Raw genomic sequence first — 24,452 nt, 5'->3', positions numbered from 1 at the left:
CGGCAACCCCCTGCCTGATCTGGGTGGCCAGCGGGCCACCCTATGCCCAGGGGGGTGGCTGGCTAACCACCTCGTGGCCTGGGGTTGGCCCGCACAACCACCCTTAGCAAGATATGGGATGGCTTGGATGTGGCCCGCGCAGCCTCCCCTAGCTAGTTATGGGGTGGCTAGTGAGCCACCCCAGATGGCTTAAGGGTGGCTAGCGCGGCCACCCCGTAGCCTGGGAGTGGCCGCGCCGGCCACCTCAGATGGGCTCATGGTCCTCTTTGTGATTGTCCTCATATTGCTTTGGTGTTTTAGTCTCATTTTAGATTTTTGCATTTTTTTTTGAATGGTTGATGTGTCATGTGGTGATTGGTGGGCAGCTCACCAAGCACAACAAAACAAAAGCAGCTGTAAATATTCCCCACGTCTCAAAAAAAATATACCCCACATGGAATATATAAATTAGGGTGAAGATAAATAGCACGCCGGCAATTTTTTTTTTTTTTTTTTGCATTAAAATATTAAAAAAAAAAAAAATTTCCTGCTCCGCACGCCGCGTGCTCTGAATCACAGCTCTATAAATTATATTTAAGGAGTGTGGCAATCATCAAGCACAACAAAAGCAGATAGAGTTGAAGAGTGCAGCTATAAACCAAAAAACTCAGACATGGAAATTCTTCATCTTCATCATCATCATCATCCTCTCCTCTTGTTCCTCCTTGCTCTGCTGGCCTGTTCCTTTGCCTGCACCGGGAATATTAACCGGACAGATTTTCCGGCTGGTTTCATGTTTGGAGCCGGGTCAAGTGCTTACCAGGTATATATATATATATATATATATATATATATATATATGCATGCATGCTTCATATATATAATATATTATGTTTGAGGTTCTTATTCCTTTTGAAGTACGAAGGGGCTGCACACCAAGATGGAAAAGGGTCCAGCATATGGGATACTTTCACTAGGATACATCCAGGTTCCTTAATACACTCTCTCTCTCTCTCTCTCTCTCTCTCTCTCAAAGAAAAAGAACCAAGAAAAAGAAAAGAGAAAGACAGTACCCAATACATGAAGGGGCACCTCCCCAAAGGACACAAGCAGGAAATGGAGCTTTTGTCCATACAAGAGTAAAAAAGAGTTCTCAATTTCAAAGTTCTCTCAAAACACAATTTTAAGCTTTTTAATTTTTTTAGGCTTTCAAATAATTAATAAATAAGTACGCTTTTTAATTTTTTTACTAAACAGACATATTTGTACCTAGTACGTCTTTTTATGTACCACAAGTGTCACAAACATGCTCTTAACCTTCTTTTAATTACTATTTAATTAATTTGTCTTAAATAAGCCCCGGCCCATTGTGTTAATTAATAATTGACCAATAACCAAATCCACCTTAATTAAGATAGTATGGACCTATATATAAGTCAATGGACATTATAGATATATTATTGAACACTTATAAAGTTAGAATATATAATGAATGCAATCCCACCTAAAAATACAATGAACTAATTAACCTATCTACAAGTCAAGGAAATTATGTGAATTACTGTTGACAAAATTTCACTTTCATTTCTAATCTTTTGGTATCTTCCTACTCAGAAAAATGAGTTTATACAATTATTTTTTGTTCTGATTTTATTTTGTTACATTTAATTACAGTATACATGGTATCACTTCATTTAAAATCTTTAAATAAAGATGCAACATATATACGCACCATTAAATTTGTAGAATTTAATCTAGACTACGAATTATTCATCTCTATTTTACTGAAATTAAGAGGATCCTGATCTGTGCATATTATAATGACATGAGGAACTCTTTTCAACTCCAGCTTTACTTTATTATTCTTTGTTTTTGCCATTTTCTTGGAAAAGAAATGTTCAGTAAAAAAGTACTATATATATATATATATATATGTTTCATATGGTAATTAAAATAAAAAATCAGTTCGATCTATTTCTATGTAATACTGTAGTTTGACTGTTAATTTATTAATATTTTGTGGAGCAGAAAAAATTTTGGACAATTCTACCGGTGACATAGCTGAGAATTTTTACAATCGTTTCGAGGTATGATTAATTTTGGACCATTCTACCGGTGATAATATTGCTATTTTTCACGTTCATGTTAATTTTAAGTATTATTATTATTATTTTTTTTTTAGTGATTGGCGTGATATATAAGTAATATGCTATTTTTTTTTTAAAAAAAATACTACATATTAACCGGTATGACGTGGGCATAGAGAATAGCATTACTCAAACCAAAAACAAAGAAACGCGACGATATATATATATATATATATATATATATATATATATATATATATATACCCAACCCTCCTACACAAGAATGATGCATATCGATTATTTTCCATTTCATTTCTTTGATTTTGGTTTTGTGTTTGGCCAATTTGATAAAAAGAGTACTGGGAAATGTTTCAGGATGACATATCTCTGATTAAAGAAATTGGCTTCGATTCCTTTAGGTTCTCCATCTCATGGCCCCGAATACTACCAAGTAAGTCGTAAGATCATTAATTACTAGACGCAAGTTTTGTGTAGAGGATGATAAACTGAAGAATTGTTCAAAATGACTTTTCTCTAGAACAATTTTTTCCTCTGAGTTGGAGGAGACTATTTTAATTCAATCTATTAAATTAACATCTGTTTTTAGAGCATGTGATTCTTATATGAGTTTTTAATGTAAACCAACTTAAGTAATGTTATATACTACATCATTATCTTACTATGCTAACTTGACAGAGTGTAATAATCCTTGGATCAAAAAGACCTTTAAATATTCCAGGTAACATCTGATTTAACTACAACTTAATTTTGTCCTTAGAGGGAAAAATTAGTGAGGGGGTAAACCAGGAAGGTGTCGCATTCTACAATAACCTCATAAATGAGCTTGTATATCAAGGTAAAATTTCATTCTTCCTCACATTCCAACAGTTAAGGATAGAGATTCTCACAATTTCTGTTCAAATTGCTAACAATTTTGCTTATATGCAATCCAGACAGTAGATGTGATTGAGCAGCCTACCTATCTGAACAAATCTCGGGCAGTCCGCTCATTTGTTCAAATTGATAGCAAGTGAACCCGATAAAGACTCTTATATTTACTGTCTGAATTGATAGCAATTCGAACAAAAGTATTGGACAAGGATCCTATCCCTTTCAAATTAAATGGATAGTATCCATTTGATGATCAAGATTTAAAGTTAAGTGTGTCTAACGGTGTATATAAAGTCAATGTTGGTATGTCTTTTTTTAAAAATTAAATAATATAATGCTATGTACACCGTTAGATACACCAACTTTAAATTCCAATCATTAAATGAATACTATCAATTTTATTTGAAATAAATAATATCAGATTCCAAAATCACTTGGGCTTGCAAACAATAAGATACTTATCATAATTTGGATTTTAGAAAAGGCCTCTTCCCATCATCTTTGACTACAATTTAAGCAGGTTTAGAACCTCTTGTAACACTATTCCATTGGGATCTTCCACAAGCCCTTGAAGACGAGTATCGAGGATTCTTGAGCCCAAACATCGTGTAAGTATGACGTACTCGTGAAAATCCATTAAGCAATGGGTTCAAGAAAACTCGAAAATACAAAATAAATAAATAAATAAAAGTGAAAAATGCATATGCTCAGTGATTAAGCAATTCTAATAATAAATATAAGAGAGTCTCTATGAGCCCATTTGTCCGAGTAGGTCTTGGCCAACCTACTCTTTTATTCAGGCAGAGGGCTTATAAGGATTCTCTTACATTTATTTCTCGTATTTTTATCCAATTCCGACAACAAATTATTGGGAACTCGAATTCCGTATCCAACCTTGTAAGTAATTGCCAATGGATCAATTCCAACAATCAGGGATGATTATCGAGACTACGTGGACTTCTGCTTCAAAGAATTTGGTGATAGAGTGAAATATTGGGTCACATTCAATGAGCCAAATTATTTTGCCAGTGAAGGGTACGCAACAGGCACCAATGCACCTGGTCGATGTTCAACCTATATTGGAAACTGCACATTTGGGAATTCAGCGACAGAACCCTATATAGTGGGCCACAACATGCTTCTTTCTCATGCAACTGCTGTAGAACTCTACAGGGAAAAATATCAGGTGCTTGCTTCAATTCTGACAAGTGACAATAGTTTTTTTTTTTTTTTTTTTATTGGAATAAAATCTCTTCATTGATGATAAAAAATAACAGTCTAGAGCATAAAACTCTAAATAAGAATAACTATTTTACAGTCTAAATAAGCATAAAACTCTAACAATAGTTTCAGATAACTATATATATATTTTACATAGATTATTCAAATCATTGCTTATACTTAAATGGACAAAGTTTTTTTCAATCCAGTCTATTAAACTGACATTTGTTCTTACAATATGTGCTTAAAATGCATGTGAGAATCACTTATTTTAAGAACATGAGTCATTTAATAGATTGGGTTGAAAGAATTTCAATCTAGTTTGGAGAAAAATTAACTTTGTCAAATTCAAACTACATATAAGAGTGAGTTTTTGAAGATTTTTTTGAAAAACTTTACTTACTTCCTCGAACTGCCATAGGTTTTGCAATGTCGCCCCCAAACCATCAAAAGTTGCAATGTGGGCGCTCAACGTTTGAGGAAGACATTGCAAAACCCATAACATTTCGAGGGGAGTAAGTGAACTTATCCAAAGATTTTTACTATCCTTAGCAAACAATTTAGGAAGAAAAAAAAAAGAACAAAGTATTTATACCTTGATATATATTCCTATAATATGAAGAAAACAATTATCTTATGTTATAATTCGGATGGATATGGTCAACCCAATTTGATGTAGGCTTCACAAAAGGGAAAGATTTCGATTATAGTAGCTTGTGACTGGATGGAGCCCAAATTCCAAACAGTTGCTAGCCACAAGGCTGCCTTGAGAGCTCTTGATTTTATGTTTGGATGGTAAGTTTTTTGAGTTGGATTTTCTCTCTTAGCTTTTATTTTGGGAAAACAATAATTAGGACATTATTTAAGTAAAACGACCCTTTTTTTTAAAAAAAAAAAAAAAAAAAAAAATTCAAAGTGAGGAGAGGAAAAAGATAAATTACAAGAAAACAAATAACAAAGGTAACTGAGGTTTTTTATGTACAGTCGGGAATGGATCAAATAAATGACCCGACTCATCAATCAATTTTATTACCAGTTTAATTAACGCACTTTTTTTTTTATTTGTATTATTATTATGATTATTTTGTGTAGGTATGCTCATCCAATTACCTTCGGTGAGTACCCTGAAACAATGAGAGCTTTAGTGGGGAATCGACTGCCCAGATTTACTTCATCGCAATCGGAGAAGTTAAAGGGGTCTTATGATTTCCTTGGAGTAAATTACTACACAGCAAATTATGCACAAGACTCTACATCTTTCCCCACCCTCAATCTAAGTTACACAACTGATAGCCGTGTGAATCTTACCTGTAAGCTTTGAATTAATCCTCCACCTTTGATTAGCTAATTACAAATTTAACCATTTATTTTCCCTCCTAATTAATCACACTCACACCATTAATCTCACATTATTTGTTTCCACAGCGGAGAAAGACGGCATTCCTATTGGTCAACCTGTAATCTCTCTCTCTCTCTCTCTCTCTCTCTCTCACACACACACACACACACACACACACAAACGCACAGATATTCAAACACGTGAGTCGGTTGCATGCAGACAGTTTTTCTTCAGACATGGTTGAATTCAATTCAATCTTTTAAATTGATATGTATTTAAAATATTAAAATATATGTAAGAACTACAAATGTTTAAATTAGGGGTGGTAATTCGTGTTCGTGCAACACGTTCAGGTTATGTTAATGTATGGACAGAGACGAAGGAATGGGGGCCGGTATAGGCCCCCTTTTCAAGGAAAAAAAATCAAGGTAAAAAAAAAAAAATTGGCCTACTGCCCCTACTACCAACTCATTTTTGTGGCCCTTTACCCTGCCTATACTAATTTCTACTTCTGTCCATAAGTATGGATAAGACTATGTAGGTCAATCTTATTCTGATCCATTTAATTAAACAACTTAGACTCCTCAACACTGAATTATGATCCTCTCCTTATTCATCTAAACGGAAGAATATCCAATTAGTTATATTTAAGAGGTATTTTTGTTCCTAAAAAAGTGAAAAGACAAAAATACTTTTAAAATATAACCAATTGGATATTTTCCAATTCAAATGAACTGGAGAGGATCAAAATCTCTCAACTTTAACCGACTAATTTCATATTGGGTTCATGTTGGGTTTACGGTCGTGTCAAAAATTGCCAGCCCTTATATCACATGTCGGGTTCGGATCGTGTCAAGACATGGGTATAAAACTATATAGATCAGCTTTAACCTAACCAAAGTCAAAACCATAAGTCAAGGTGTGAGTCAACTAATTTTGAAGGATTTATATTGTAAAAGTCTAAATTACCCATTAACCCTAAGTCTCTAATTTTGTACAGGGTTTGTGTGAGGTTCGCGGATGGTATAAAAAATTGCATGTCCTAATTTAAACGGATGTTAGTTTAATGGATTGAGTTGACAACAAATTTCTTCGATCTATTTTAAAGAAAAACTATGTTCAAATAGAAGTGAGTATATAATATGCCTAGCTACACTAGCAACTTTAGTATGTTATGTTGAGAAATAGTCCTACATTACCTGTGGACAAAATCTTGGGCATGTTTATGAAGAATGGGCAACCTTCTCTTATATAACTGGTTTTATGAGATGAGTTAGGCCCACGAATTTCTTCATGGTATCAGAGCCTACCACAAGACGAATGGAGGCCCACACTACTTACCCCGTGACAAAGACCAAGAAAAATACATGCCTGCACGTGAGGGAATGTGTTAAGAAATAGTCTCACATTGCTTGTGGACAAGATCTTGGGCATGTTTATAAGGAATGGACAACCCTCTCTTATAAAACCGGTTTTATGAGATGAGTTAGGCTCACAAATTTCTTCATGTTACACAAATTGTTTTGTAGACCGCTATCAGCTGGCTCTACGTTTATCCAAGAGGAATTGGAGAAGTTGTGCTATACATAAGTAGACGTTTCAACAATCCACCTATTTACATTACAGAAAACGGTAAGAAAAACAACCTTTTATCCTTCTTCATACACTTTAGTTAGTTATAGCTTGTTTGGGATTACGTTTGAAAAATAAAATTTTTAAATCAAGAAGTGTTTTTTAGAAGTGCGTTTTGGCCATTTTTAGGCTTTTTGAACCCTTAAAACTGCTTTGAATTTTTTTTACTAAACGGGCTTCTTCTTTTTTTTCTTAAAACACCATTTTTTAGTGTTAAACGCACTTTTAGGCCCCTCAAATACACACCCAAATAGGCCATTAGTGTAATTGTTATTACAATCATTAAATCAAACCTATATATATTTGTTATTTTCAGGAGTTGCTGATAAGGGCTCGTTGCCGATTCAAGATGCCCTCAATGATAGCTTGAGGATAAACTACCACCGTAGCCATCTGTCGAATCTCTCGGAGGCTATCAAGTGAGTGTCACTTTGGCTAAAGATTTGACTAACAATTTGCATAATATGGTAACTCAACATTAACAACAATCAAAAATCAATTTGGTCCTCTCTCGTTTTTGGGAATAGTGAAAATATATAAATATAGAATCTGAATACAAGTGCATTGAAAAATGGGGCCATGATTCTGAGAATGCCAGCGTGCTTAGCACGCCATGCTATTTTCATTTTTTAAAAAAAATTTTAATATTAAAAAAAAAAAAAAATTTGCCGGCTTACACGTTCTCTTTTACTTCACCCATGAAATGGGTTGCTAAAATAGAAAAAAAAAAGTGTTTTTTAACTAAATTTTAGCTAGACATTTGTTAAGCCAAATGTGAGTGCTTACCGTTCATTAAACTTCCTCTTGGGGTTGACAATAGAGCTTACCTGTCCGAACAAGATTACTGCCTGGGAGTGGGAAATTGTAATGGACCAATTGTGTGGATCCCAATCTGAATAAATGGCATTTCTAATAATACATATATGAGTACCAATTATTGAAAGGTATTAACGGGTAGAGTTCAATTTGGCAGGGGTGGAGCTGATGTGAGGGCATACTACGTGTGGTCATTTCTTGATGACTTTGAGTGGGAATTCGGTTATACTCTTCGGTTTGGCCTCACTTACATAGATTACAGAAATGATCTGAGAAGATACCTCAAACAATCTGCTTTATGGTTCAAAAGTTTCCTCCAAAAGGAAAATGTCACCACAAGCCCACCTTTGTTATATCCTGCTTAATTTGTTGTATGCAGAACTATATTAAGAAGAATTTCAGCAAGCATTTATTCTGAAAATTAAATCGTTAATTTCTACCAAAAACAGATCATCTTAAGCTAAATGAGCAGCATCTAGCAGTCTATGATGCCAAACATGTCTTGCTTTTGTTAGTATAATCAACCACTGCGCAAATTATATATATATATGCACCTAACATTCTTGCTGCACCAAATACGCTATGCTTCAGCTACTCAACAATCACATACAACTTGTCAGAATTGAGGCAGTTTGAGACGAACCGCATTGAACTACGAAATTAAAATTCACCTAACAACCTAGCTGCAAAATAACAAGAAAAGTACACAAACACTTCCAAATGTTAGAATATATGTTGATTGTAGTTATCTCCTATCTTTTAGGTAATTTACATCAAATCTAATTTGATATTGTCTCCAACTACGACAGTTTTTTTATAAATAAAGACCATTTGTATTGTAATATATTGTTGGGGAGAAAATCAATTAGTCCATTTTCCGTAAAACAACTCATTGGAGACTCGCAAATCTCGAACTAGAAGCAAGCCTGTTTGAAGTCCCTCGTTAGGGTGCAAGGTGTCAGCATTGAGGCAGTTTGAGACGAACCACATTGAACAGGGAAAGGTTTTGTGCCGAACCAGGGAGGGTTCATCATTACTGAACCACGAGCAAGCCAAACCATTTCACTGCACCCAACGAATGATACGAAAGAGCCATGCAGGAGGCCATACCTCGCTTACCCAGTCCTTGACTCAGGTGAAAGTAGGTGTCCAATTAGGGAAAGCGTCTGTCTATTCACAGCTGTATAATGTCCAATCAAACCTACCACGGACACAGAGGGTACAGGAACTATCCCCATGGTATGACTGGTGGGCCCGCCCCTGCAAAAGCCATGTTGGGTCAATCCCTATGGCCCACATGCCATCATCCCATTCCCAATGACGAACGACAGCCCAGATCCTAAGTACGATGAACGGTGGACAAGGGAGCATTACAGTGGGCCATAGGAAACTTGACTTTGGCAGCCCTTTGACCATTTCTTGTATGCACATATAAAAGGGGGCTTCATGTATAAAAAAAAACTAGAGAAAGAATATTCAATAAAAGACAGATGAAATTCAATTAGATTCTGGGTTCCATAGTCATTCTCTAATCAGCATTTACCATCTTTTTAGCTTGTGAGTTAGTGTAAAACTTTGGTGACCAGAAACTGTGTGAACATATATAATCAAGAAATAAAAGCAAGACGTACCCATTTGGGCTCTTCCTTAGTGATGTATGTAGGTATCTAATACTAAACCACCTATAAATCTTTGTCTTCAATTTCTCTCTTTATTCCATTTTGTATATAATTTTCCATTGCATTATGAATTTTTTCACCAAAGTCATATATTTGTGGTCTTGGCTACAAAATGCAAGGTTTATTACCATACAAGTACACAACAAACAATATATTGAATGACGGTTACACCAACACTTTCAAAGTCATAACAATTGCCGAGACAAAAGTTCAGACAGCCTAGCTGCGAACAGAACAAGAAACACCAGCACTTCCATAGTGTATACACGACCACATAAGTGCTGGCTGGTACATTAATTTATTAGTGCTACGCAGCAAAAAGTAAGCATGGACATTTCTCACCATCTGCACTTCTATCTTCTGGTCCTGGCCTATTGCTTTGCCTGCACTGAAGGTCTTAACCGGAGAGATTTTCCGGCCAGTTTTGTTTTTGGAGCAGGGTCAAGTGCTTATCAGGTATGGCAGTGCTAGTGCTCTAACATTAGTTACACTCATTCCTGTCAGGTAAACTCCAGCTACACAATCCTGCCCACAAAAACCGTGTATCGGTTGAGTGAGGACTCGAATAGTCGATGTCGTAGTATTAACCAAACGAATCAACCATTCGAGTTAACCCTCATGGGCACATTGCACACATATATATGTATACGTTTCTCTTTCATGATCTTTGGTGTTTTCTTTGTTTTCTTTTCGTTTGAAGTATGAAGGGGCGGCATACCAGCATGGCAAAGGGTCCAGCATATGGGATACTTTCACTAGGATGCATCCAGGTCTCTCTGCATTATTTTCTTTCCATGGAGTCCCAAGTGTTAGTTTTCACTGTCATGCTACTCGCAATGTAGCAATAAATAGTTTGTCAAAGTGCTTAAAGGACTGAGGATACTAAATGCAAGTTAACTCTGATTTCCTCTTTCTTTTCTAAGAAGATAGAGGGTGAGAGAATTGATGAGGGAGCAGTTTCTGAAATTTTTCAGCTGATGTGTTCTATTAAAATGACATATTTCTTTAGAGCACGTGATGCTCAAAGGACAGATATTACATGCTTTGTTAATCCTATTAAAATTTTATATAAGAACCACATGATGTAACGATCAATGTCGGTTCAATTGACTAAATTCCTCCAACCTACAAGTCATAGGAATTCCGAGAATTCTTTTTAACAAAGTTTTTCTATTTTTAGTATCTTATATATTGAGCAGAGAGACAGAGAGAAGAATAAAGGGAAAGATAAATATCATTTGAATCATTTAAATAAAACAAGAACAACTAGATTTTGTACTTCAATTTATCACAAAGGTTTGATGTAATTAATGAACTTTAATTCTACCCTATATCTCTTCTTATGCTTTCTGAGAAATTTTATGGTGTCCTTGCAGAAAAAATTTTGGGCAATGCTACAGGGGACGTAGCCGAAGATTTTTATTATCGTTTTAAGGTGTGATTTTTTATTTTTTATTTTTGGTGTGAATCTGATAAGAAAAGTGAGATATGTATATATGTTTATTTCAGGAAGATATAGCTCTGATGAAAGAAATTGGTTTAGATTCCTTCAGATTTTCCATCTCATGGTCCAGAGTTCTACCTGGTAAAGATCATTCTTGATTCTTTCTTTACCATTTTATGTAAGATGGAGGAAAGAGTTTGGTTTGTCTCTACTGAAAAAATAACTGAAAATCTTCTTTGCAAAAATTCAATTTATACAGTCACTGCAAGTGATATAAATGAAGTCTATTTTTGTTCTTAGAGGGAAAACTTAGTGGAGGAGTGAACCAAGATGGTGTTGAATTCTACAATGAACTCATTAATGAGCTCCTACATAATGGTAAAACTTCATCCTCTCTCTTATCCCACCCATAATTTGCTTTGGCACATTTCCTTCCTTTTGTAACTTAGTTTTTCACAATGATGGGCAGGAATTCAACCTTTTGTAACTTTATTCCATTGGGATGTTCCACAAGCACTAGAAGATGAGTATGGTGGATTCTTGAGCACAAACATCGTGTAAGTTTGATTATCAATTATCCAAATATTGGAAAAGAGATCAGCTCGAATGGTCGATTCGTGTGGTTAATACCACAACATCGGTTATTCGAGTTCTCACTCAACCGATACACGATTCATGTGGGCAGAGTAATCATCACAGGGTTTTATCTTCCCTGCCTAGCTAATTGGCAATTGTTCATGCTCCAATCATTAGGGATGATTATGGAGACTATGCCAACTTGTGCTTCAAAGAATTTGGCGACAGAGTGAAGAAGTGGGTGACTTTTAACGAGCCAAATACATTCAGTAGTGAAGGTTATGCAACTGGGAACGTGGCGCCTGGTCGATGTTCTAACTATGAAGGGACCTGCACGGCCGGAAACTCAGCAACAGAACCCTATGTGGTAGCCCATCACATTATTCTTTCTCATGCAACTGCTGTAAATTTGTACAAGAACAAGTATCAGGTTTGTGTTCATTACTATAGCTTTTGACAAATTTTTTTCCCAAGTGTTCATAGTCTACTTGCTGCTCATATTTGTGTTAGCACTTTGTATATTTTTGCTTGTTCATATTCTGAGAAATGAAGACTTTTATAATGATGCATAAGATAGACGGATTTAACTTCTGCAGGCTTCTCAAATGGGAGAAATTGGGATTACAGTATCAACTTTTTGGATGGTGCCCAAGTACCAAACCGTTGCTAGCAGCATGGCTGCATCCAGAGCTCTTGATTTTGCATTTGGATGGTGAGTATTATGAATGGAAATTCTCAGCTAGTGCTCTTTCATGTGAAGAAACATGTTTTAGTAATTCCACATGTTTTAGAATAATCTCTGATATCATGTTAAATTACCAGTTATCCTAAAAGCTTAAACTGATAGGAAGAAATAAATTTAATCACTTAATCATACTTTAACAGTTATGGGCATACACAAGAAGTAGACACTAATAATGTACCTCTATGTTAATGATGGGAGATAATGCAGGAGAATATGTTCTGTTCCAGTGCCCTTTGGTCCTTATTCTTCTTCTTGGAATTTTTTATTTGTTTTATTATTGCTATTTTCATTAACTTCATTATCATTATCATCACTATAATTACTCTCCAGGTTTGTTAATCCAATTACATATGGTGACTACCCCGAGTCCATGAGAGCTTTGGTAGGAAATCGACTGCCAAACTTCACTGAAGCACAATCCAATATGGTAAAGGGGTCTCTTGATTTCCTTGGGCTAAATTACTACACTGCAAGATATGCAGATGACTCTACATCCTCCAGCAGCTTCAACTTAAGTTACACAACAGATAGCCATGTAGATACCAGCAGTAAGTCTTAAAGCCACACCCCTATAAATGATGAGAAAAACCAAAAGAAATCCTTCTAATTTTTACTGCAATCTCTTTACAAATTTACACGACAGTCTATGTTATAGTGGCCAACAGTCTAAAATAATTTCAGTTATACTAACGTTGTCATGCCATGTGTTGCGGCAGCGGAGAAAGATGGCATTCCTATTGGTGAACCAGTAATCTCTCTTTCTCTCTATCTCTCACCTACACCCTCACATTCACATATTCATAAACATGATCATGCTCAAATTTTACTAAGCAAAGAATGTCACAAATGATATTTTAGACACCTTCTGGCTGGCTTTACATTTATCCAAGGGGGATTCGAGACTTTGTGCTATATGTTAAGAGAAACTTCGACAATCCACCTATTGTCATTACTGAAAACGGTAAAACATTTTTTTATGAATAACGTTATTTAGTAGACTGTTATATGACTGCCATACAATTGGGATGACCTAGCAATAAAAATCATCCATTTAATTTTCTTTTTACAAGTCGTTGTTTACTCAATGGTTGATCTGTTAAAGTGTCGATTAAATGATTAAATTTACCTCTTCTTATAAGCTTAAGCTTTTGGGATAACTGGTGATTTAACATGGTATCAGAGACAAAGGTCTTGTAATCGAACCTTGACTCCATCAATCACCCCCATTTAAATTAAATATTTTACGTGTTGGGCCTCACTTATTAAAAAGGAGTTTGAGCCCACATGTGAGGGAGAATGTTAAAGTATTGATTAAATAATTAAATTTGCTTCTTCCTATTAGCTTAAGCTTTTAGAAAAAATGGTAATTTAATATGATCTTCATTGTTACGTCATCCCAATTGTATGGTAGTCGTATAACAGTCTACTAAATACCATTTCTTTTGCTTTATTCCTTTTTAAGTAGTTCACTTAAAATTCTTATCATGTATAAATCAAACTTATGCATTTGGATTTCTTTTCAGGACTCAGTGATGTAAATAACAACTCGTTGCCAATTGAAGATTTTCTCAATGATAGCTTGAGGTTAAAATACCTCCACCTCCATCTATCAACTCTCTTAAAAGTTATCAAGTGAGTATGGATGAATATTAATGTTAGAATATTAATTAAATAATTAAATTTAATCTTTTCTATAAGTTCAAACCCTAACTCGACAGTTATTTCCCGTATATGACAGGGATGATGGAGTTGATGTTAGGGGATACTATGTGTGGTCATTTCTTGATGACTTCGAATGGGAATTTGGTTATACATATCGGCTTGGCATCAACTTCATAGATTACAAAAATGGGTTGAGAAGATTTATGAAACACTCTGCTTTATGGTTCCAAGATTTCCTTCAAAATGAAAGCCAGACCACAAGGCAGCCATTGTTGTACTCTCATTGATGGAAATGAAAGAGAATGATATGTTGTGTGCTAAAATAATGGCTGTAATTTGTTCTATACTTTAAAAAAAATTCAGTATTTATTATTTTGAAAAGCGTTATTTCTACCTTCTCAGGACAAATACAATCTTTTTTGTATTTTTTTCTCAAGATAAATACATTAACAAATAACTCAAAACACAAAACGCTCTTCAAAATGAAAAAAAAAACAGTATTCACATTTTCGTCATATCAAAACACTTTTTTCAAATACAAAAAACAATCATCTAAACACGTTAACAAACATATTCATACCTTGTGCACTGGTTTTGAAAGTAAGAAGCAGCATTGGGTTTTCTAGTTTGCCTTACCACCAAAGGTTGTATAAAAGAAACCTCCCAACTAGAGGGACACGAATGGTTACAAGCATTTGTTTGTGTTTTTGTTTCGGTTCTCAAGAAACAAAATATTTTTGCACTCAAAACACAAAACGTTCTTCAAACTATAAAAAACAATATTTATATTTATGTCATATCAAAACACTTTTTCAAATAAAAACAAAATTCAATCATCAAAACACATTAACAAACATATTCAAGCTCGTGCATGGGTATAATACTATATATGTCAATTAGAATCTAACTCATTTAATTAAATAAGTCAGACAGCTCAACTGTAATTCACTAATTTCATATTAAATTTACATGGACACATGTCATTTTTATAAATTGAATTCGAGAAAATTCTCCCAACCCAGTTTTTAGGAAAACTCTGTCCTTATGAGGCATAGTGGGAGTTGGACAAAGTTTTCTTCAAACTGAGTTGAAGGAAAGAAGAACTTCCTCCACCTCAATCTATAAAAATAACATGTGTCTTTTTTTTAATAAAATTTAGTGAAAAGTCCACATGCCCCCCTCAAACTATCACCCAATTGATAATGTTCTCTCTCAAACTACCACTCAATTGACAATGCCCCCAAAAAAAAAACTACCAAAACATTGCAATGTCCCCAATGCTAGAAAAAAAAAAAAAAAAAAGAGAGAGATAAAAATGCACCTATAGATTCATCAATAAGACAAAATTAAATGAAAATTTTATTTAAAAAAACAAATTTTTTTAAATAATAATTTTTTTAAATGGAAATGTTTATTTATTTATTTTTTTTTTTGAAACAAAATTTTTTATTTAAAAAATGATTTATTTTTTTTAAAAAAGAAAAAAAATTTAATTTTTTTAAACAGAATTTTCTATTTAAAAAAAAAATTTAAAAAAAAATCGATAATTCTTACAAAAAGGAATTTTTTTATATTTAATTTGGCCAAATTTTATATTTAGTTTTAGGTTTTTATTTTACTAAAGGTAGTTTCGTCATTAGGGGACATTGACATAATTTGGTATTTTTTTTGGGAGGGAGGATATTGTCAATTGGGTGGTAGTTTGAAGGGGGTGTGCGGACTGAACACGTCATTTTTATAGATTGAGTTAGATAAAGTACTTCTAACCAAGTTTGGACATTTTTAACCCAGATTGGATAGTTTCCTCCAAACTGGGTTAAAAGAAATTTTTCCAATTTAGTCGGTTAAATTGACATCTATAAAACATATGTTTAAGGGACACATTTTTATAGATTGAGTTGGATGATATTCCTCTAAGCTAGTTTGCACATTTTTAACTTGGGTTAAAAGAAAATTTTCCAATTTAATAGGTTAAATTGACATCTATCTTTAGAGCATGTAATTCTTCAATGCATTCACATCGGTGGTAGTTCTTTGTTAGGCACCCGACATGGGAGGCGGCATAGTAATATCAGCATTGTCACAATTTGTGATGGTAATAATCAACATTTTGATGAATTGGGGGCGATTTGCAGTTTGTAGGCGGAAAATTGATGGGAATCCCAATCCCACTTGCTCACGAGGCTTAACTTCATTACAGGGGCAATCGGCATGGCCTTATTGGCATACAAAAATTTACACCAAACATGAATTCTAATGCTGAAGGTTTACATGTATATATAGCATATACATTAATCTGTTTTGAGGACTTATCAAGAAAGGATTAAAAGGTCATGAAGATCGATTAATACTGTTATAAAATAAAGCAATGTTAAGCATCATCTATATTTTCTTAGTGAAGAAGAAAATCGTCACCTATGTTTGGTGTAGAAATATAAAAGAGAATATAAGAGAGAGAGAGAGAGAGAGCCGATAATGTGGTTCTTTGCCAAAAGTGGAACATTAATGAGGAGCTTCTGATCTAAGGGTCTGGTTGTGTTCTGCTGGTTTGGTTGGAGTAGTCCTTCTGTGTTTTTTTGTTGTTTTGGTGTTTAGTGTTTGTATTTGCTTTGGTTCTCCTGCAGTTTGCTACTCTAGTTGTTCCTTTTGTCTTGTTGGGTGATGGCTGCTTGGAGCATCCCCTGTTTTTGTCCCAGCTTTTTCTTGTTGGGTTTTGTATGAGAGAGAGAGCAGAAGTGATGGAAACTCTTAAGGCTACATATTGACTATTGATGTATAATAACTGTATTACAATGATCTCTATTTATAGACACTTTAAAGTGTGATGAATAAAAAAATTAAAAAAAAAAAAAAAAACCTAGACTAAATAAGGAAGGGAATAGACCTATAAGGCCTAAATATAGAGTATAAAATATTCTAACATTTGGGAAAACGTATTTCACAACTTGATCTCTACAAAGCTGCCCTATTGTCCTCCTCTTTCTATTTTAGGTCAATGCCTGTGTGTGATCCTGTGTATATCTTCAGCAATCAACTTCTCAACCGTTTTCTTTGCTGCAGGTTTCTGATATGGATCAACCCAGCAATAATCCTCCCTTACTGCTTTTTTCCATCTATTCTTGAAGATCTCTAGTTCAATATAGGATCTAGTTCTCACCTGCACAAGAACAATGGTCAAAGGATGCTAGTGTGTATCCTTAAATAATGGGGATCATATAAAGATGTCATACTAAAATTGGAGCTCTACGCTGTTAGAATATTAATTAAATAATTAAATTCATCATTTCGTATCAGGTTAAGTTTTTGGAATAAGTAGTAATTTAACATGGTATTACAGCAGAAGTTGTCATCAAACCTTGTTTATGTCATTTACAGCCCATCTCAATTTAATATTCAAAGTGTTGAACCTCACTTATTAAGGAGTTTGGATCCATACGTGAGGGAGAGTGAGAGAATATTAATTAAATAACTAAATTAATCATTTCTTATTAATTTAAGAATTTGGGATAAGTTGTGATTTAACACCTTAGTCAAGGCGCTAAGCACAGCTGATAATGCAAAGTGCAAAGTGCACACATTCATTTGAGTGTATGAAAAAAAAAAATCTTGCTCCCTTTGTACTGGCCTTGGGAAGATTAAGTGAGGAGCTTCTGTGAATAGAAGATTTATTCAAAGGCTTACCCCAGTTCTACCATCAGATTGATTTGACCTTGATGCTGCCTGCAAATTCAAAGCTGCTTATGAATAGAAGTCCAGACAACAAAAGAATGTGATGAGTTGCATATTGGATTTTGATTAAGTACCTGTGGTCCTGCACTCGAGCTCGTATCTTGGGCAGATTGATTAGGTGTTTCAGCAACTTTCTGCATTGATGATGAACTTTACTAGTTAGTAACAGAGAAATTACACATGGTGGTGTGTGTAAAAGAGAAAGAGAGAGAGAGAGAGAGAGAGAGAGAAATTAAGCTGGATTGAAAGGGAATAAAGGAAGACGAAAATGATGCAGGTGGAAGTTGTGAGGAACATCATGATCATGCAAGCCTGGAAACATTCTTGCAGCCAATCCCAACTAGTGGGATTAGGCCTTAGTCAAATTTGGTAATAAAAAATTTCTAACCTTGTTCGTCACAGACGCCCCCAGTGTAGGAAGACCATAATGGACAATGTATTCGGAATCAACAATTCCAATATTTTTAGTCCGATCACCCTGTTAAAGAATGCTTTGCACATAAGACATATCTTCATGGATATCCAAAAATTGGAAAAATAGGCATATAGTTATAGGAAGTAAAATTGCCTGTACACAGTAGCCCAGCTGAAAATCCAAGCCCCATGCATGAACTAAGTCATTCTGTAAAAACATTAGGGGGAAAAAGAAGAGTGGAAAGGGGTAAATTAGTGGCAAAGCTTTATGAAGCCTAATTATCAAAATCCACCACCATTTTAGCTTTATAATGGTGTCTGAAAAATTTATGTACAGATGCCCTACCTGAATCATATGCCATGCACAACGCCAGGATGCACTTGAGAAAACAGGAGCCATCATTTCCACCCACCTGTCATACATATTAATAAATAAAATGCACTTTCATTGCGAACAATTGAGAGCAAAATACATATATATGTATTAAATATGTCTATGTTTGTATGCACTTTTATGTATATGGATACATATTTTTCTGTGTGTAAACTATGAAACTGAAAAGGATCTGCATGCAAATTTTCTACCCTGTGCATGGAGGCTCTGTGCTGTTTTCATTGCACCTCCTTCTACCAATCATCTTGTAAGTCCTCCTGTTAGCCAATGCAATAGCAACCACAACATAGACCTTAAAATTAGAAAGACATTGTATTGAAAATTTTAATTAAATCAAAGCCTGATAGCTCATGACATGCTACTGAAGTTAACAAATGAAAAAACATATCACAACAGCTACATATAAGAATTCATAAGGATATTGCTATAGATTTTCTCATTCTTAAACATTATTTTCTAAGGAAATGATAGAGAACCTGTGCACTTTTGATCTTCTATCTCTTGCTGTGAGATGATGATGAACCTCAGATTTATTAGCGTCAAGTGCTGGCTGTGATATCTCAAGCCCTTCTTCTTTAATAATTGTAAGATATCTGCATGTAAGAAGTTAAAGCACAGAAACTCAATCTTCAAATGTTTACTGGAAAAGTTAATAGCATTACAACAATCCATAACTTCTTTTGCAACCCTTTTTTTGCAAGTGTAACCATCAAGTTATGTGTCTTTTTTATCCAGCCATGCATACTAAATACCACAGCTAAAAAATTACAATTTCAATTGAACTAACCATTACCAAGCACCCTCTTCCTGCTCCCCCCAACCAAAAGAAAGGACACCCAGAAAAATAATATGCTGTACATTTTTGGGATGCCTATATTTTGCCTATCCATCTATCAGGTTACATGTCTCATGATAGATCCATATTTAGCCTATCCAACAGTCTAGTTACATGCCTCCTACATTTGTCATGCATGAGAAATATCATACTGGCTGGATTCCAAATTTCCAATAGTTACCAAATCTATAAAACCTAAATTGTAAGAAAAAAAAGGTTTGAGAACTATATGGATTGGAATGCTTCTAATCTTGGATTAGATTTGACCAAATCGACAAGTTATGATGTAATTGCAGGGATGCGCACTTTTCCCCCCCTCTCCAACACACACATGTCTATATTCACACTAAATAGTAATGAAAAAGGAGAAGGCATAAGTTATGACCACCCAATAAACCTACCGCTTCCAGCATGGATGTGCTTATGTACTCATGTTCATACATGGATATGTACAGACACAAACACATCATAGTCATATAAAACCCACATATGTATACTCATAATTTACCTTCCAACATCAAAATTTTCAACTCCAAGATCTTCATCCCAGAGGAAGATGTAGGCATACTCAGCCACAATATCAGGATGTAAAAAACGCTTGGCGAACCACCTTAATCATGAAAACAATTATGCTAGACCAGTTAGTGAGAATGGACCAGAAATATCTGAACAAGTATAAATCATGAAAACAATTATGCTATACCAGTTAGTGAGAATGGACCAGAAATATCTGAACAAGTATAATTTCTTTTCTTTTTTTGAATTTTAGCTAATAACCATTACCACTTAGTTTGATTAATAGCAGAAACATGTATGGCACGGTTGCTCCAGTCTAAATCTCTCCAATCATCCACAACGCCATCATAATGGAAAAGCATCACCACAAAATCACTTGACAGAAACTGTAATTTGTGAGTAAAAAGAGAAATTAAATCCAACGAAATCAAAGACAATGTATGTAAACGAGGGCATGAAATTTAGCTTTTCACCTTCTTCACAATTTTATTCACACTTTCTTTTTGCTTTATGCCAGCTGCAATGGCCAATAAGTTTGTGAATGACTTCGAGTTCTGGACAGAAGCAGGCAGCATTAGGATATAAATTGAAAGAATCAGGTAATCAGTGGGCAAAGAGAAACTGCATTTTCCACAGTGATATTCAACTTATCCATTATTCAACCAACTCAGTTGGATGACATTAATATTACATATAAATATTAAACAAAACAGGCTGAATCATGTTTGTATCAGCTGAAGACCGAACTGATTGGCCATGGTTCTTGTGTGAGGTATCAAATCAAAGGAGAAATAGTTTCCTTTATGAAGCTTAGGCAATACAGGACTCCAAGAACAGTTCATATTCACAGTACAATCAGCTCGACAGCATAACATGAATAATAAGTGCCAATCAACTCTAACCCAAACCATGTCCAGAAAATATTGTTAAGAATTCAATCCTAGTGATACAACTATGGAAAACAGACAACTAAACATATATATACATGAATTATCTCAATAGTAGTCATGCTTGATAGGAATTAAGATCCTCTGCATTTCATATGAACTGGATAACTCCAATTAGTTATAGTGATGGGGTATTGTTGTCCTCTCAAAAAGTGAAAGACAAAAATACCCCTCCACGATAACTAACTAGATATTATCCAGTTCATTTAAACTGGAGAGAATCCTATTCCGCTTGGTAGACGGTACAATAAACCAATAATTGCTGTAAATCGGAAGTGGCTGAACAAGCAAGGTAAAAAACTGCATGGTCCTCTAGTAAAATGACTAACAGTACCTAGAATGCCAAACTACCACTGAAATTTTCACCTATAAAGTTGACATACCTTTTTATCCATGGGGCCCCATAATGGTCGCATTTTCAAGTCAGAATTTTTTGAGACAATTCCCTTAGGTAGTGATTCACTTCCTTGGGGCATGGATTGACTCTAAATACAAACAGAAGTGTTAATAAGAGTATATAAGCTAGTCATTACATACTAGAGCAAGGAACAAATTGTGCATCTATATGGCCTTTGAGTGGTAGCAACATACCTCACACATCTTAGATCTTGTATTCTGCATATTATCAGATGATCCACAAGACAAATACTTCTGTGCCAAGATAACCCAATTATTGAGAAAGTTAAATTGTCTCTGTAGTAATGATGGAGCTGAAAGTATAATTTACCTCTTTATAATCTGTAATTATAAATGCACTCCCTATGAAGAAAACTGCAGAAAGCAAAAGGATAGAAGAAAGGAAGCATCTAAATGATATCTGCCTCCTAGGCTCCACCATTAGAGGTATCTGGAAGCAAAGAGGAAATAAATAATATTAGCCTAAGGGGGACACAACATGAAACACATGATTTTATTCTATAAAGACTGGATTCATAAACCAACAATAGAAATAATACACTCAGGTTGGATCTCTTAAAATAATTCCTTTAGAGCAGTAACAACTACTGTCACATTTACTTCAAATTTTCCTATATCTCACAGAATTTTCAGGGTTCAATAAATGATCATTCTAAAATTGTGGGCATGCAATGGCAGTCAATACCAATGCATTCAAGTTTCACTAAGAATTTTGGAGGATCTTAATCCAAATAGAAATTTTTTAAAAAAAAAAAAAAAGAAGAAGAAAGAGGGTTCCTGGAAGAGAGATCCACTGAAAAGTGGTAGGTGAGGTGTTATTAATGTAATTGTGTTCATAGCATTGAAATACACTGTTTGTCTCTGAAATTAATCTTAGGTTTGATTTGGTCCCAATATTTAAAATCTTCCAATTTCCTCAAGTACTGAAATTCAAGAAGTTTAGTTTCTTCTCTAAATAATTTATAAGATAGATCTTATCAGATTAAAAACTTCTAGAATTCCTAGAGTATCCTACCATATTAACATTTATCACTTTAAAAGTACATTAGAGTACAGAAAATACTGAAATAGTAAAACCGATAAATAGTGATATGGTAAAATCCTAACCATTTGATTTGAAAACAATTATTAAATTTTAAGAAAATCTATATGGTACAATATTGGAATTCTAAAAATTATAATACGATTACATCTATCTTCTACCTATGCATATATGTATGAAAAATCGACATGGCACATTAAAAAACCTTGTGAGCAATCTGAGAGCTGATATTGCACATCAAAAGCTGATGTGGCTACTAATAAAAATTTAAAAAAAGCTGAAGTGGCTGGAGGCATGACAACACTGAAACATCGTACACGTTCGAATTGTTAGCGATGAGTCCCCGAGCAAGTGGCAGACTGCCTAAATATATTTTGCTCTCATTATTATATCAAGCTTTCTCAATCCACTGCACCAAACCCACTACAGAGTAAGATGCAGGGGACCTAACCCACTATCTGACTTTCCATCCTCTCTCCCTAGAAAGTCATCAGATTGGAAAAAAGCAAGAAACTTTCAAACCCCAAAAGGAGCCATGGAAGAAAAGCACAGAGCTTTCAAACCGAGACCCAACTACGACCACACGAAGCCGAAGCCACCACCGAGACACACATTAACAAACGCTGATAAAAATTAAAAAATAAATAAATAAAGAAAGAAAGAAAGAAAAAAAGTTAACTTAATTTCTTGCTAAAATAACGTCTTCAATAGAACCCTTTTTGTTTCTACCCAACTTGAACTTGCATATATGTCATGTATATTATCTGTTAGATCAACGAACTCCCACTGATCACTTGAAGAACATTATGGTTTTGAAATTAATTCAAGCACATATTTATTTTTGGTGAAGAAAGAATGAAAATTTCTAAGAATTTGAAACAGAGGAAGAGAGATAAAGAGAGACTTACACAAGTTGACTTCTTCATCTTCCTCTATAAACTCTGGTATTGAAGAAGAAGAACCAAGCTAGGCTGCAGAGAAAGAGGGAGAGGTGTATGTAAAGATATTGGTTTCTTAGAACTACATTAGAACTACCAAAGCTCTTAAAAAGTATTTATAGTTTCTTTAGAAGTAGAAAAGGTTTGAGAGGAAACGGTAATATCACGTGTTCTAAACAAGTTACAATTCCTTCGGTCCTTTCAACAGACGCAATGAAAGAGACGTGACGGCGATTACTACAACTTATAATATAATACTAAACAACAGAACTAGGATTTTTTTTTTTTTTTTTCTTTATTATATTTAGCTGTGCTATGCACATAATTATCAATCTTTTTTATCTTGACAGTTAATCGGAGCCTAGCAAAGATGATAAAGAATTTTTTGTTATATATATTTGAAAAACTCAAATTAATATTATGGTTTTATTATTTATTATGCATTTTAAAAGCAAGAATGAGTAATAAATGCATTCTTTGATTTTGAGTAATGCTATTTTTTTGTACATGCGATATTAGTTGATGTTGCCCATTTTTGAGTAAATTTCATATTAATTACTTAAAAGAAATTAAAAGTGTAAGTTATTTAAAATATGCTACATAACTTATGTTTATCGATTTTGATATGAGTGAAATAAATAAATGTAAAATTTTAGTAGCTTTACTCTTTATTTTATTTTATTGATTTTTTTTTTTTTTTATGTTTTTTGCAAGGTTGGCCATCCTAGACTCCTAGTTGGATCATGTAATGGATTTATCTCATTAAATGAATTATTTTCTTTATACTTTTAGGAAAAAATTAGTATTAGTCTTTGGATTTTCTTGCAATTTTAATTTAATCCTTCAATTTTTTTATTTAAAGAATTACTTTATTAGGTTATATTCATTTTTCAAATCAATCCATCCTATTAATTAACCGCCCATCTGCCACATAGACTATTTACCAATTACCACGTGAACTCCACCAATTTAAAACTAAGTAGTTCAATATGCAACCAAAAAAAAAAAACAATCCTAGAGTCGGTATGATAATCTGATTGACAATTCGAAGATCGTATGATCTTTTGTATGCAAGAAGTCTCCCATTAGGGTAGAAATTTTATGGACGACAAAGTGATAGAAGTTAGAGAATGAAATAATAAAATGATA

The 24,452-nt window shown here is 34.2% G+C and overlaps 3 protein-coding genes across 6 annotated transcripts; 2 read left to right on the top strand and 1 right to left on the bottom strand.

Annotated features, from left to right (window-relative positions):
* Positions 1 to 515: 515 nt before the first annotated feature.
* Positions 516 to 8,444, top strand: LOC132183728 (beta-glucosidase 17-like). 3 transcript variants are annotated; one of them, XM_059597130.1, is made up of 13 exons: positions 516 to 802; positions 898 to 967; positions 2,008 to 2,066; positions 2,442 to 2,517; positions 2,845 to 2,922; positions 3,478 to 3,565; positions 3,891 to 4,143; positions 4,858 to 4,973; positions 5,271 to 5,488; positions 5,604 to 5,635; positions 7,047 to 7,149; positions 7,466 to 7,568; positions 8,123 to 8,443. In XM_059597130.1, the coding sequence occupies exons 1-13, from the start codon at positions 653 to 655 to the stop codon at positions 8,328 to 8,330; spliced, it is 1,554 nt and encodes a 517-aa protein (XP_059453113.1). In that variant the 5' UTR covers positions 516 to 652; the 3' UTR covers positions 8,331 to 8,443. The 3 variants fall into 3 exon arrangements, with proteins under 3 accessions (XP_059453113.1, XP_059453129.1, XP_059453122.1); XM_059597146.1 differs by lacking the exon at positions 7,047 to 7,149 and having other exon boundaries at positions 8,123 to 8,212; XM_059597139.1 differs by lacking the exon at positions 2,008 to 2,066 and having other exon boundaries at positions 717 to 802; positions 8,123 to 8,444.
* Positions 8,445 to 9,909: 1,465 nt separating this feature from the next.
* Positions 9,910 to 14,424, top strand: LOC132185356 (beta-glucosidase 17-like). 2 transcript variants are annotated; one of them, XM_059599142.1, is made up of 13 exons: positions 9,910 to 10,100; positions 10,345 to 10,414; positions 11,021 to 11,079; positions 11,154 to 11,229; positions 11,389 to 11,466; positions 11,558 to 11,645; positions 11,842 to 12,094; positions 12,261 to 12,376; positions 12,740 to 12,957; positions 13,126 to 13,157; positions 13,268 to 13,370; positions 13,933 to 14,041; positions 14,148 to 14,424. In XM_059599142.1, the coding sequence occupies exons 1-13, from the start codon at positions 9,972 to 9,974 to the stop codon at positions 14,356 to 14,358; spliced, it is 1,542 nt and encodes a 513-aa protein (XP_059455125.1). In that variant the 5' UTR covers positions 9,910 to 9,971; the 3' UTR covers positions 14,359 to 14,424. The 2 variants fall into 2 exon arrangements, with proteins under 2 accessions (XP_059455125.1, XP_059455129.1); XM_059599146.1 differs by lacking the exons at positions 13,126 to 13,157; positions 13,268 to 13,370.
* Positions 14,425 to 16,807: 2,383 nt separating this feature from the next.
* Positions 16,808 to 23,384, bottom strand: LOC132165321 (uncharacterized). Its single transcript, XM_059575833.1, has 15 exons — positions 23,274 to 23,384; positions 21,634 to 21,753; positions 21,498 to 21,557; positions 21,290 to 21,391; positions 20,433 to 20,513; positions 20,227 to 20,345; positions 19,952 to 20,053; positions 19,085 to 19,201; positions 18,800 to 18,865; positions 18,561 to 18,627; positions 18,369 to 18,422; positions 18,189 to 18,278; positions 17,875 to 17,934; positions 17,753 to 17,791; positions 16,808 to 17,228 (listed from the first exon to the last, which is right to left on the bottom strand). Exons 1-15 carry the CDS (start codon positions 23,289 to 23,291, stop codon positions 17,064 to 17,066), a joined length of 1,260 nt encoding a protein of 419 aa, XP_059431816.1. The 5' UTR covers positions 23,292 to 23,384; the 3' UTR covers positions 16,808 to 17,063.
* Positions 23,385 to 24,452: the final 1,068 nt, after the last annotated feature.

This window comes from Corylus avellana, chromosome ca1 (assembly GCF_901000735.1).
Source record: "Corylus avellana chromosome ca1, CavTom2PMs-1.0".
In the NCBI taxonomy this organism is placed as follows: domain Eukaryota; kingdom Viridiplantae; phylum Streptophyta; class Magnoliopsida; order Fagales; family Betulaceae; genus Corylus; species Corylus avellana.
The sequence above is the reverse complement of the archived record's forward strand: the minus strand, read 5'-3'. Positions and strand labels throughout refer to the sequence as shown.